Source organism: Parasteatoda tepidariorum, chromosome 6 (genome assembly GCF_043381705.1).
Source record: "Parasteatoda tepidariorum isolate YZ-2023 chromosome 6, CAS_Ptep_4.0, whole genome shotgun sequence".
NCBI lineage: Eukaryota > Metazoa > Arthropoda > Arachnida > Araneae > Theridiidae > Parasteatoda > Parasteatoda tepidariorum.
Window position 1 is genome coordinate 77,011,510 of NC_092209.1, and position 13,901 is coordinate 77,025,410.

The window sequence follows — 13,901 nt, forward strand, 5'->3', positions numbered from 1 at the left end:
AGCCACATCCTGTTCTTAAATCTATTTTTGGCTCAACTATGCATTTAATTAAGAGCAGGACATATTTCCCTAGCTTTGTGTGGGAAACGCGCGATCTCTTTCATAAACCAATAGCAACTACTAAGATTTCCCTCTTTCCCTAAATTAAGACATTTTACGGATTTTACTTTGCAAGATTTTCCCTAACATATAACCAAGGAGCGCAACTTTTCATGTGCACTTTTACTCATTCTCATGACTGCTCTTGTCTAATAATTAATAAATAAATTTTGTACCCTCCTTCCCGACCTATGACCTGTTTTAATCCTTCCACTCGGCAACGACAATATATATATATATATATATACATACAGAATTATTTAATTCTATTTTAAAATTGCTCTTTTTCTTTTCCTTTTTAGTGCACATTCTGTGGGCCTTTGACTTCCCTATATGTTAATCTACAATGCTTGAACTTGGCCCCATTTCGCAATAAAATATATTTAAACACGAGGAGAAGTTGCAAAATTATAGAATAATTATTTGGGCACAAAGGGGCCTAATTTTAAAGTCAATATAGCTCATGTTCTAAATATACATAATGACTTTTATCTTCTTGTTATAATAAACCTATAATTTTGAAACTTTGTCAAACATATTGTTATGACGTATTACATTATCACACCAAGTCACAAAATTATGGACGAATTAGGCGCCGCACAAAGGGGCATAATTGGGTCTCATGGCTCGCCCTATACAAATTCTCAAAGTTGCATAAGAAATAAATGAAATGTTCTAGAAGCTTGATTCCCGTCACACAGCAAAAGATGACCACCGTCCCTTAGTACAGTGGTGCGCAAATTAGGGGTCGCCAGAAGTTTTTTGGGGGTCGCCAAATTTTTATGAAATGCATTATCCCTGCATGCTGCATACTATACAGTGTACATATAAAGAGTGAAGCGCCTACACTAACTGTTTAATTGCAATTTCATGCTGTCCACTCTTTCTTTGTCCGTAATGTGTAATGTATTCTCTATCTGGCTATCCGTGGAAAAACAATATCTCGTTTTATGCAAGAATGCCATCAGAGTGTAAATACAATTTGCATCAACGTATTTATGTGAAACTGGATTTAGCAAACTAGTTTCAATAAAAACTAAATACCGCTAGCGTTTAAACCCGAAAGATGATATGCGAATTGCAATTAGCAACATACATCCAAACATCGATGAGATAATTAGAAACTTGCAGCCACATACATCTCATTAAAGGGCAATTACTGATTTTTGAATTATACAAAAAGTATTTTCTTAAAATTATAATTAAAATTAATATGAGTTAAATATGATGATGTTTTTATTCGATGAAACGAAAGAAATGCGCGAAATATACATCGTATTTGTGAACATTTATCTCTAGGGGTCGCCGAAAATTTTCTCTCTACAAAAGGGGTCGCAGTCGAAAAAAGTTTGCGCACCACTGCCTTAGTATAATATAAAGCACTGATTCAATATTCCCAAGGACCTGGTTTCGAGAAAAAGAGTAGTACTGATATAGCTTATATAATTAACAAGGGCAGATCTAAGCTAATTATTTTTTCGTTTTATTACAGAATTATTCGATTAAAAACCTTTTCAATTATCTTTTTTTTATGTACTCAGCATATATAGGAAGCAGCATATATTCCAATTAATGATTAGAAATATTTTACTCTAAATTTTGATTTATTGTAAAAAATTTAAATCATTAAATATTATAGATATGCTATAATTAATGAGTTGTAATGTTAGTTGTTATTCATAATGGATTGAAATTTAACGAGAAACAACCTTGTTGAATATTTTTGAAATGGTGAGTGCAAAAAAAAATTTTAAAAGTAATCAACGAATTTCTCAGTTTTATAAAAATTTAAAAACAAAAAAAAATCACACACATACTAATATTTCAAAAAAAGTTTTATTATTTAAAACTACGTCAGAGAAAATTAATAGGCATCAGAACAGAATATAAAATCTATAATAGACACAGCTGTTGCTCTTACTTGGTCTTCTTAAATTCTGAACAATTGGGAGACTTAGAAATGAAAATAGAGTCAAATATTGCAGATAATATTTTAATTGACCTGAAAAATAAATATGCAATTTAAATTTATTATAAACATTTAAAAACATATGCAACTACACACATAATTTTATAATAAGTCTGAAACACCCATCAAAAAAACTTTTTTTGTCAATTTTTGTTTTATTTTATCATTAACGTCTGGTAAGTGGCTAATCGGTAAGTTTTTTTTAACATATAAATATTTTTTGAATGCATTAGAATAATTTTTTTTCTCCGAATTATCTATATATATATTTCTCTTACACGGCGACAAAAAAAGCCTCATTACAACTCCCCGAATGGCAACGCTAGAAAATCGACCAATGATTGCCGCTAAAAATGTCATATGCCAAATCTAGTTGAGGTGGCTCAACATATAGCGCTTTCAAAAACGGAAACTGCAATAACCTTAAGCTAGGCAGAAGTGAGTAGTCTTTGTGGATAGATCTCTATTTTAGTATTTTGTCTAAAGCGCTTTTTTTCACGAATTTATATATTACGAATTTATTTGACGATTTTTGATTTATATCACGAATTTATTTGTTTTATTATTGTTATTAGTTATTCATTGAAAAATGAGTCTCAGTCGTGCTGTTACGCTTTAAGATTTTATACTATAGCACATTTCTAATAGGTTTAACGAATTACATGTCATTTATTTGAATTCAAATTTATTTTAATGACTTAGTATTTACTAAAAAGATGTAATTTTTTTTTAAAAAAAAAAGTTGTTATATAGATTTGAATGATTGTTTTGAATTGGGCACTTGCACTTCGAGAAGAAGGAGATCAAAAATACCCACACATGTGTTCTATGACGTCTGCGTCAGCTGATCGTTTATAAGCAAAATGGCTTGTTGAAGTTGAGCTAAGTTTCTCCAAATAATGCAAAGTGTTAATTAACGTGAAGGTAATTAAACACAATGCCATATCACTCATCGAATTTATTGAAATATAATTCTTTCTCTTCTACATTTTTATTTAACTTATATTTAATTTTATTTATGTATTTTATTGCAGCCGTGATATATTTTTGTTTTGTGTACCTGGCAACTTCGATGCATAAATAGTTTGTTTATGTTCTGCATGGCTTCGTGCCGGTCCTTGTGTTGAGTAAGAAATATATAGTGAAACAATAGAAATCTTTGTATAACAATTTAGAATGTATCATTTAAAAGAATTGATGCTTGCGGGCTGGCTGACTCTAAATATAATGGAAAGAACAGTTGCTAACGAAAAAAATGCCTCATTTCAGCAACCAATCAGGATCCAGATATCCACCCTACGTCACTTGCAGGTTAGAATTTTGTGTATTTGCAATGTACTTAAGTTAGTAGCGAGCGAAGCAAACCATATCAGATTATGTGGCGATTTTCGGGGGTTGGCGAGCGTTAGCGAGTAGGGGGCGCAGCCCACTAGTTATTGAATTAAATCATTGATTATCATAGCTGCGATGGCTTAGTGGTAAATCACTGAGCTCTCGTTGTATAGGAACCGTAGGGGCGACTTGAAGCCTACATAGTTTTCGATCGATGAATACCAGCTTATATCATAGGTAAATTCTTCCTTAAATTTGCTTGGTTACACCAAGCAAGCTTTCCGGTATTAGCGAGTGGCATTAGAAACAACAACAACGATCGACCATCTATTTTTTACACCGACAAGCAACGATATGTTTGTCACATAGACGTTTCTAAAAAATATGATCCGAAAAATTTTGATTTTTACTACATCAATTCAACTCTTTAGTTTATAATAGCTTAAAGATTTATTTTGGGATTAAGTTCAATATTCGATTATGCCTCTTTTTATCCATTGTTAAAATAAGTTTTACATCACGTTTAAAAAATTCAAAGCTATTTTTTTCTTTCTGTTAAACGGCACCGTTGAATAAAGCAGAAAATTTTTTCCGTCGCGCAAAATCGAGTAGTTATATTCCATAATACTCCATGAAAAAAATCCTGAAAGATAGAATGGAGTAATTAACTGCAAACGAGAGGCACATGCAGCATTGCAGAGGAACGTGATAAAAGTTTAATTTGTGATTTCAATTTTTAAACCTGATCATCCAACTTCATTTACGATAAATTCTAAATCTATTTCTTAAGCTCCTTGATTTTAAAGAACCTATACGGTTCTCAGTGTGCAAAAGTCAAAATACAGTCGGACTTCTACTTAACGAACTTCCATTTTGCGAATTTCTCTATTTTGTGATTTTTTTTCGAGGAACCAAGAACATTTTGGAAATGTCTTCGTAAAATAATTTCCAAATAGCGAAGTAAATTTTCTATTTAATGAACATTTCTTTGAGATTCATTTTCCCTATTTCCCAAAATATTTCAGAACGTTTCAAACTTGTTAACGCATTTTATGTGGGAAATTACCTTGAATTGATTTTCGAAGCCATTCAAATTTTATAGAAAGCAGTAAAATCTATTGACGCCCGGTGGCTGAGCTGTAGCGCTTCGCGCTGTCGTGCCACAAGTCCTTGGTTCGATCCTCGGGCCGGGCAAGGTTGACTCAGCCTTTCATCCCTTCAGTGGGTCGATAAATGAGTACCAGGCATGCTTGGGAACTAAACACTGGGGGTTCCGCTTTCGGCTGACCACCTGACTGGAACATCTGCTCCTGCACCCCAGAGCCCAAGGTCAAGGAAACTGAGATGGGCACAGTAGGCTTTGGCCGTAACCATCTAGGCCCTCTATGAGCTGTTCTTTGGCCCTCTATGAGCTGTTGCGCCACTGAGTTTAGTTTAGTAAAATCTATTTCCCTTCTTGTTTGCCTTTCAAACGAAAAATTCAGATAAAATTAACGAATTTCATCAGTAGCAATTAAACTTAAAAGAAGACACGTGGTTATGTATGTTTAAAATTACTTTTATAATAAATGCAGCTATAATTTTATACATTAATTTAGCTTTTGTTTAGTTGAAAATGTATGTAGCATGATAGTGTAACACTGGATAATGTTTTGCTCCATTATTGCTTTCAATGCAGATTTCTTTTATGGTAAAGATTTATAAAATAAATAGTAGATGCTAGTTGACAATGGTAAAGGTGTATCAATTGCTATTTTAATTATGTCTAGTGTTTATGAATTTGAAACTTGTTTTGTGAAGTTTAATTATTTCAGAAGGTATTTTTATATTTAGCGAATTTCCCTGTAACGAACTTATTATCAGGATTTAGCGACCTCATTAAGAAGAGGTGCAACTGTATAATAAATTTTTTTGATATTAATAAATTTTTCAGAAGGTAAAAGAATTTTTTTTTATTAATTATTTCTATACATACCTAAAACTTCCTCTCACATACTTTTCAGCAAACATTAAGACGCGCTTTCTTATGTTATGCATTTAACAATGGTTTTTGTATTTTTTTTCTCATTCATTTAAAGACTCCAGATCAGTTAAGTATCTGTTTAACTCAGCGAGGTAAACTTAGTTTTCTTACTTTTTATTTTTATTTTGACTGAAATCGAATTCAGATGTGCTGCCCCGCTCCCTATATATGGCATTAAATGATGTTCACTAACAATATTGTTGTGTGCTTTTTAACTTCCATATTTAATTATTCCATATTTAATTCCATATTTAATCTTATTTTCATTTCCATATTTTCCATATTTTTAAGCATATTTACGAAATTTCTCACATGTGTACAGAAAAACTAATTTTCTTTTCCAATATACTTATTAGTGCAACCCTTTAAAATACATATTTTTTGTTTGTACTTATTTTTTAAACTGACCTATTCCGGAATTATATTGTAAACAATAAGCAATTGATACAATACTGTTTTAATGATTAACATCACACAACAAGCAACAATCCTTTTTCTAATTTAGTTGGAAAAAAGTTTTAACACCGTAACTTGACTTGTGTCTTTAATTGCATTTCCGCTATAGAAATCCGATTTTAAGAACGAAAAATGTAATTATTCAACAAAGACAAATACTTTTGCTGGTGTATTTTTATCCTTAATGAAAACTAGAATTGTGATTTGAATCAAGCCAACATAAAAAAATATTAACTCATTGTTTTAAGCAAACAATAATTGAAAATATAAGGGCGTTTAATTGTATTTTTCAAACATGTAGAACTAAGTTGCACACTACTTTTTAAGACATATGGAAACTTTTCCTTAGAGATTTATTTCATGACTCATTGAATAACTTCCCTTTTCTTGTTCGCTACTGATACAAGATATCTGAATACGAAAAACCACTAAAAAAATTACAAAATATATTTCAAAATATCACCAATAAGAAGTAGGTCAAAAAAACTTACGTTTAATGCTTCCAGTACCATGTAGTTAATGCTTCGTCATTTGAATATTTTGTGAGGCACAAGGAATTTAATTTTGTTTATTGAATGAAATGTTTTAAGATTGTCCTCAGTTCTCGTGTCTAGCATAGATCGACTTTGTCCAGTCACGGATAAACCATTTCTAGGAGTATGTTCTACCTTCGTCGAACATCCTTCTGAGCCATGATGCGTGCAACGTGAAATAACTGGAGAAAGATTATTTATCCTTCCCCTGTAGCCTGTAGATCCTACTATAGCACCTTGTGGGATTGCGCCTCCAAAAGAGTTCATTTTTTGCGAAAATCCACCTCCTAGAGCTCCCATAGACAGTCCATCACTCATGATTCTATCACCTCTTGCCAAAAAGCCGTCTGAAATACCTCCATTTCTTATTAACACCCCCCTTGAAAGGCCACCATTCCGTGATATAATTCCTCCATTTGCAAAAATTCCATTTTCAGGTATTCTTGTACGCATTGTCGCCGAATTCATACTGTTTCTTAATTCTCCATTTGCTTTGTTTAGTCCATTTTGATTACCAATACCAAAAGGTGCTGGATTACCAGTTTCGTGCTCTAAATTCTCAATCCTCGCGAAGTTATTAAATCCTACAGTTCCACCTCCTAAAATGCCTTTTAATCCTAAATCACTTGATTTGCTTTTAAATAAAACTTCTCTTTCCTTATCTCCAGACTTAATACCTTCCATATTATTACCAAACACTTCAAATCCTCCACTAGCTATAATACCACCAAACCTTCCGGTGCCACCAATTATCATTCTGCCATCAGCTTCTTCACGTCCTCCATTGACCATGCTATTATCAATCCGTTCAGACCCTCCACTTTCCATACTTCCGTCAAACACTCTAGACCTCTCATTTGCCACATTGTCCCTATAGTTCACAGATCCTCCACCTAATTTACTACCATTAAGGTCTCCAGAACTCCCACTTGATTTGCTATCATAAAACTTTCCAGTTCTTACGCTTGTTTTGCTATCATCAAATTTTTCAATTCTTTCACTTTTCATGACAGTTTCAAACCCTTCAGATCGTTCACGAGCTATTTTACCAACATACCCGTTAGATCCTTCGCTTGTTAGACTACCATCAAGTTTAGGTTTTACATTTGGATTACTTCTATGAATATTTTCTGATACTTCACTTAACAGGCTGCTACCTAATTTACTAGTATTAAGGTCTCCAGAACTTCCACTTGTTTTGCTATCATAAAACTTTCCAGTACTCACGCTTGTTTTGCTATCATCAAATTTTTCAATTCTTTCCCTTTTAATGACAGTTTCAAACCCTTCAGATCTTTCACTGGCTATTTTACCAACATACCCTTTAGATTCTTCGCTTGTTAGGCTACCATCAAGTTTAGTTTTTACATTTGGATTACTTCTATGAATATTTTCTGATGCTTCACTTAACAGGCTGCCATCAATACTTCCAGTTTCTTTATTCAATATAATACTATCAATTCCACCGCTTACATGCCTACTATCAATACTTTCAGATTTTCGGCTTATCATGCTAGAATCAACAACTTCAGTTAATTCATTTTTTCTATCAGCATCGACCTTAGTTTGTCTATCTGCTATACTTCCATCAGTGCTTCTAAATACTGCATTTGACAGGTTACCATCGTTTTCTTCAAATCCTTCAGTTAACTTGATCTGTTTACTACCTTCAGCTACTTCGCTAGTTTTATGACTATTAAAGCCCGTTCCTCCATTTGTCATACTACTACCGACAGCATCAGGGCCCACACTTGTTAAGTTTCCTTCTAACGCTTCAGATGCTGCAATCGCCATGTTACTTTCAAACCCTATAGATATTCCACTTGCTATACTTCTATCTGACGCTTTCGATCCATCAATAACTCTACTAACATCATGTTTATTTTCGATAGTTCCTGATTCTTTCCTTATGCCATCAATATCACTAGTTCCGTCATTAGTAATACTACTCTCAATCCCAGTTCTTTCATTAGCTATGCCACTACCAGTTCCTAAATTTGCCATATTACCTTCAGACCCACCGAGTAAATTACTTGTTATACCGCCTATAAACATTTGAGATCCTACGTTTACTAAACTACCACTTAGCTTAGTTTTTTTACTTCCCATACTTCTATGAATAATTTCTGTTTCTTCATTTGTCTTAATACCACTTATGTAACCAGTTCCTCCACTTGTTATGATACCAGCACTGTTACCAGTTCCTCCACTTGTCATAATACCATTAATGTTACCAGTTCCTCCACTTGTTATAATACCAGCACTGTTACCAGTTCCGCCACTTGTCATACTACCACCAGTTCCAGTTCTTTCACTTTCGATGCCATCATGAGTATCTCCTTCATGTGCTATACTACCATCAAACTGACCGACTCTTCCATTTGATATGCTAATACCTAGCTCTCCTGACCCGCCTGTTGTCATACTACCACCAAACCCTCTTACACCTATGCCAGCTCCAAAGTTAATGCTACCTCCAAATCCTCCCTCATTTCTTTTGTGCATCGGATTGTTTTTAACTGAATCTTGACCCACTCCATTTATTTCTATCGGCCAGCAGTTTGCATGTTCAGTCATCAATAGAAGCGTGAATAGAAGTGTATAGATGAATCTCTGAAAAAAAAAATAAACAAGAGAGTGACTACGGTTTAATTCGAAAAAGCTGAACTAGAGCAAAAAAGCAAGCAAAGAAAAAAAAATTCATGAACATGCTTTTTGATTACGACGTTTTTATTAAAAATGTAATAATTTTTTCTGAGCATCAAAAATAGCAAAATGTTTTTGTTTTAGCAAAATGTGCTTAAAGTTCACCCTCTTTCTTTCTTCTTACTTCCTTACTTTGCTAAAATGTCGAGAAAATTTTATTAAATAATTTAAACCTCTTTAAGACGATTTTCTGCACACTTTCACAAGGTAATGTTTCGTTTTTCAATAGAATGAGAGATGCTTGCTTTAAGTTTAAATATGCGAGGATGAATCATCTTCCGACTTAGGACTCCCACTCCCAGACTTTTTCTTGCTTCCGTAATGGAAAAACCTTCTCCCCTAGCCATTCGTGTGGACCCGTGGCGGTAACTATGGTGACGAGGTATTACTATTTCAAATAGGGGTGTGGGCTCACGGCTTAGGACTGGATTTGGCTCGGGTCATAGAGAGAAAAGGAATTTTTTTCTTCGTTGTATTGTGTTACCCCTGGAACGAAGAAAAGCTATAGTGCGGCTTTGAGGAGAACTCCTCCAGACTGAAAGTCTGGGGCTGTCTGCTGCTATGGTAACAAGCGAGAGCACATTTCTGATGAGGGTGAAATGGAGGAAAGTAGGTGTCGATTGGTTTAGTTACGACGACCTACGCTAAGATTAAGACGAAACTATTCACCCCACACCCCTATTCGAAGTGACCCTTCCTCGTAACCATAGTACTCACCTTGACGCGAGACGGGTGTCTGGAGGAGTTCTCCTGGAAGCCGTACTATACCTTCCCTGAAATATACTATTTTTGTTTCCATAACAGCTGACGGCCTCAGACTTTGTGGCAGAGGGAGTTCTTACCATAGACAAACTACACTTCAATGACAAAGATTATAACCCCCGATTCGTCAACCATCTACCACTGCTCGTCAGCACTGCACAAGCCCGGTGCAGAATTCGCCCTGTCCTCGTTGAGATTAGAACCTGGTCACCTCTTTGGGAGGCGAGTAATTTATCCCATCTATCAAGAAAACTATCAAGTAATCTATCAAGAAAGTCGACACTCAGAACATAATTACCTGCTTGATTGGTTGCCAGCTTCGTAAGAAGAGAATACTTGACACTCCATTAAGTTTCCTCCAGCAATCAAGCAGGTTTTGATGTTTTTAATATTTATCTGCTTAAACATAATTAGTTAGTTTCCGACAGCTCTTTAGTTTTATTGTGTTGTAGAACTATTGTGCTTGATATTAATCTGTGCTTTACTCCTTTCTTAAATATTAATCTTTCATAATCAATTTGCTTACTTTTTAGACTTTATTTTTAGCGATTATTCTAAAAGTATATTGAGTGTGGTGGTTTCCAGAACATAACTGTGACTGTGACTTAAAGGATTTAGGCAACTGCAAAGGAAAGAGTCTATGAATCTCGAAATTTGATAATAATGTGAAAGCCATGACCATCTATAAAATAATTAAGTAAAATCACACATTATTAAAAGATAATGTAAGGAAAGATATATTACCCAAATTCCAATTATTTTGAAGTAGTTAACCATTCTTGATAACTTTTCAAAAAAGTAGAACTCCTTGATGAAATCTGTATAAATGTATTACTGCGAAATTCACACCAAGAATAACATTTATAAACTCGGCAGATAAGTAAGATTTTAGAAATTATGAGAACTTACCAATAAAAATAACAAAATAGAACAATGGATTTAAACAAAATACTTCTAATTCAATTATATTACCTAGAAAAATAATCATTTTTAAGTTGTTGATTTTCATTTTGGAATGCGTGACACAATTCAGAACTATGAATGTAAATTTATTGTGAATTCGGAGTAATAATTTTCTCATCAGTGCTATGATAAATAACTTTACATAACTGATGATACTTATGATCAAAAACTTTAAATTATAGGGATCAACATGACATTCTGTTTCTTGGATTGTTTTCTTTACGTGCTTCTCTATTATTTTTTGATCCTTTTATTTATTTAATAATCTGAAAATTCATCCTAAAAGAACAATTTTAAAGAAATTTTAAAGTTATTTTTCCTCTTTTTAATTGTCTACAAAATAATAATTATCTGTAGACAATTAAAAACAAATCAATAATTATCTGCATGTAAATAAAAATCAATCAATTTTCTTTAGACACAATTAAGATCAATTTGCAAAAACTCTTCTGAATGAATTTTGAAACATTTCCTTATAATATTGACTTAAAAAGTAAGCCAAATATTTTCACAGCGTCTTCAGAAATTATTTTCTTTAGAATTAATAATATTAGTAGCTTTAAATATTAGTAGCTCGGTAATTTGAGTTGGACGGAACCGAGTTTAGCTCGAACTTTCGAAAACTCGAATTATCGAAAACATGAAATTTAATAAATATTTAAATGAATGATAACAAAGCAATTTTTAAATTTAGTTATTTAGTTGAAAAATACGTTATATTTAAAGAAAATTAATTTGTATTAGAGGATCAGGGTACATTTACTGCATTACACTTAGATACATTATACAATATATTACTGCATGAGATTAATTGTATTTTTAAATAATTGTATAATGTTTTTTGTTTAAACACACTGCTCCTTTTTCGCTCAGCAATATCGTGCCATCATTGAAGTAGCATATTGTCGTCGGAAGTTTCCTCAAGCTGTTGCTCAACGTATCACATTACAAACCCTAGAGCAGCTAGGCCAGTGGTTCCCACCCTCGGGGTGATCGCCGGGTTCGAATCCTTGCGATGACAAGTCGATTCGAATTCTGACCCGGCTTGCACTGACCAGAGTTCTAACGTAAAATATCTTCAGTGGTAGACGGATCATGGGTTAGAGTCCCCTTGCCATCGGGTTAACCATGGGAGGTTTTCGTGGTTTTCCTCTCCATGTAACGCAAATGCGGGTTAGTTTCATCAAAAAGTCCTCCACAAAGGCGAATCTCTCCTAATACTTGATCCAGGAGCTCCCTTGTCTTCTGGATTGGGTTCAAAATTGCAAGACTACGGAGTTGAACATTAGTAGTCGTAAACTCAAAATTGGGTCTGCTGTTCAACGACGGTTATAAAGTAAAATGAAATAAAATTAATAATAATAATAAAAAAAAAACAGAGAATCGCTACTCATCTGGGTCGCGTCAACATATTTAGTAGAGAGAAGAGTTAGTTCGGTCATGCATTTTCTCACAAACAAAGAAGTATCATAGGAGACATTTGTATCTTAATTAGGAGACATTTGTATCATAGGAGACTAACGCTTAAATCTGACGAACAAAAAGCCTGATATTCAAGTCTACTGAAATCCATCAATACTTTAACTGAAATCCACCAAGCATAAGGCAGTCATTGAAGAGGTTAAAATGAACAATTGAGTCTTCAAATTTTCGGTTTGTACGAACTGAAAATTTGCATTACGTTAAAATTTACATGCACCAGATTGCATTAACAAAATAAAATTTTTTTCAATTATTTCGCTTCAAATTACATCTCTTTTTGAAAAAAGAATTACAGGAATAAATTTATTTATTCTTTAAATTGAAAAAAAATATAAATCAAGGAAAAAGTCTAAAATCAGAGCGGAAGCGATGTAATGATTTTAAGCTTCACAAAATTTAATTTTGAACTGTACCATCGATTTTGTATTAATTTTGGGATTTCAACATTTAGTACAGTCTTTAATCCATACAATATTTTAATTGTTTTCATTCATTTTATATACTATGGAAGTATAATAGTATGGTGGTAGTATAATAGTAATTTCCAGAATTCAGCTGTTAGTAGCTGTAGCAACCCAATAAAAATCTTTGAATTTTTGTCGACTCCATTCATGTACCAATGCTTAATTCCTGATTTATTCGCTTTTTAACTGTAGCAACTTAATCCAAGTTCTAATCGGATTTTGATTGCTTAAATTTATTTTCTATACCTATGGTTCTAATTCCTTTTTTAAATGAATATTGATTGCTTCCCCATAAGCCAATCAAATTACGACGAAGATTTGACGTCGCGGCCATTTTGTCCAATTTGTCAGCTTTTTCATTGCACTCGATTCTTTTTTTTTTCTCTTTATACTCGGTTTTATTTTATTTATTTATTTTTTTTGAGAAGTACAATTGGAGATTAATTTGGAGGGATATGTTGATTTTTTAAAATATGAAAAATGGAGTTATTGGCCTTCCAGAGTAAATAATATCGTTTTACTAGCTGTTAAAACTTGAATGTTGATCAATATTGATGATTATAATATCCCATATGCACTTTAAAATTAATAATTTCCATTATTTTTGCATAACAACACGATTCTTTTCACACCAAAGCAAGGAAACAAGGTTGAATTCGTTTGATAAATATCAAAGTAATTTTTAATATAACGTTCCTTTATAGCTTATTTTTTATTCTTTGAAATGGTAAGCTGTCAAAGTTGGAAGAGCGAATTATATTCAAAATTTGGAACATATGCTCGTGAATAATTGAACAATTGAGTGGATTATATTCAAAACTATTTATAAACTCATGAACAGTTTCTTTTGCCTTGACCTAGTTGAAAGCAGATGACGGCAGGATCTATTTATATGCATTATTAAGCACTACTTTGTCTATCTTCCTTAATTTATTTATGGAATTAGTTTGAGTATTTCTATTTTATTTTTTATTAATTAGCTTTTTGTCATTTATTTTATTTTATTCCTTGATTGAAACTAGTTACCTGGAAAAAAAGAGCTGCATTTTTTTAAAAAGCTAATGGATGGTCGACTGAATGTTTGATTTTTGACTGAATTGTTTAATAACAAA

The 13,901-nt window shown here is 33.0% G+C and overlaps 1 protein-coding gene across 1 annotated transcript; it reads right to left on the reverse strand.

Moving 5' to 3' along the window:
- Positions 1 to 1,916: 1,916 nt before the first annotated feature.
- Positions 1,917 to 10,709, reverse strand: LOC107452330 (dentin sialophosphoprotein-like). The gene is made up of 3 exons (XM_016068726.3): positions 10,625 to 10,709; positions 6,371 to 9,025; positions 1,917 to 2,101 (listed from the first exon to the last, which is right to left on the reverse strand). Exons 1-2 carry the CDS (start codon positions 10,655 to 10,657, stop codon positions 6,407 to 6,409), a joined length of 2,652 nt encoding a protein of 883 aa, XP_015924212.1. The 5' UTR covers positions 10,658 to 10,709; the 3' UTR covers positions 1,917 to 2,101; positions 6,371 to 6,406.
- Between the last annotated feature and the right edge of the window lie 3,192 nt (positions 10,710 to 13,901).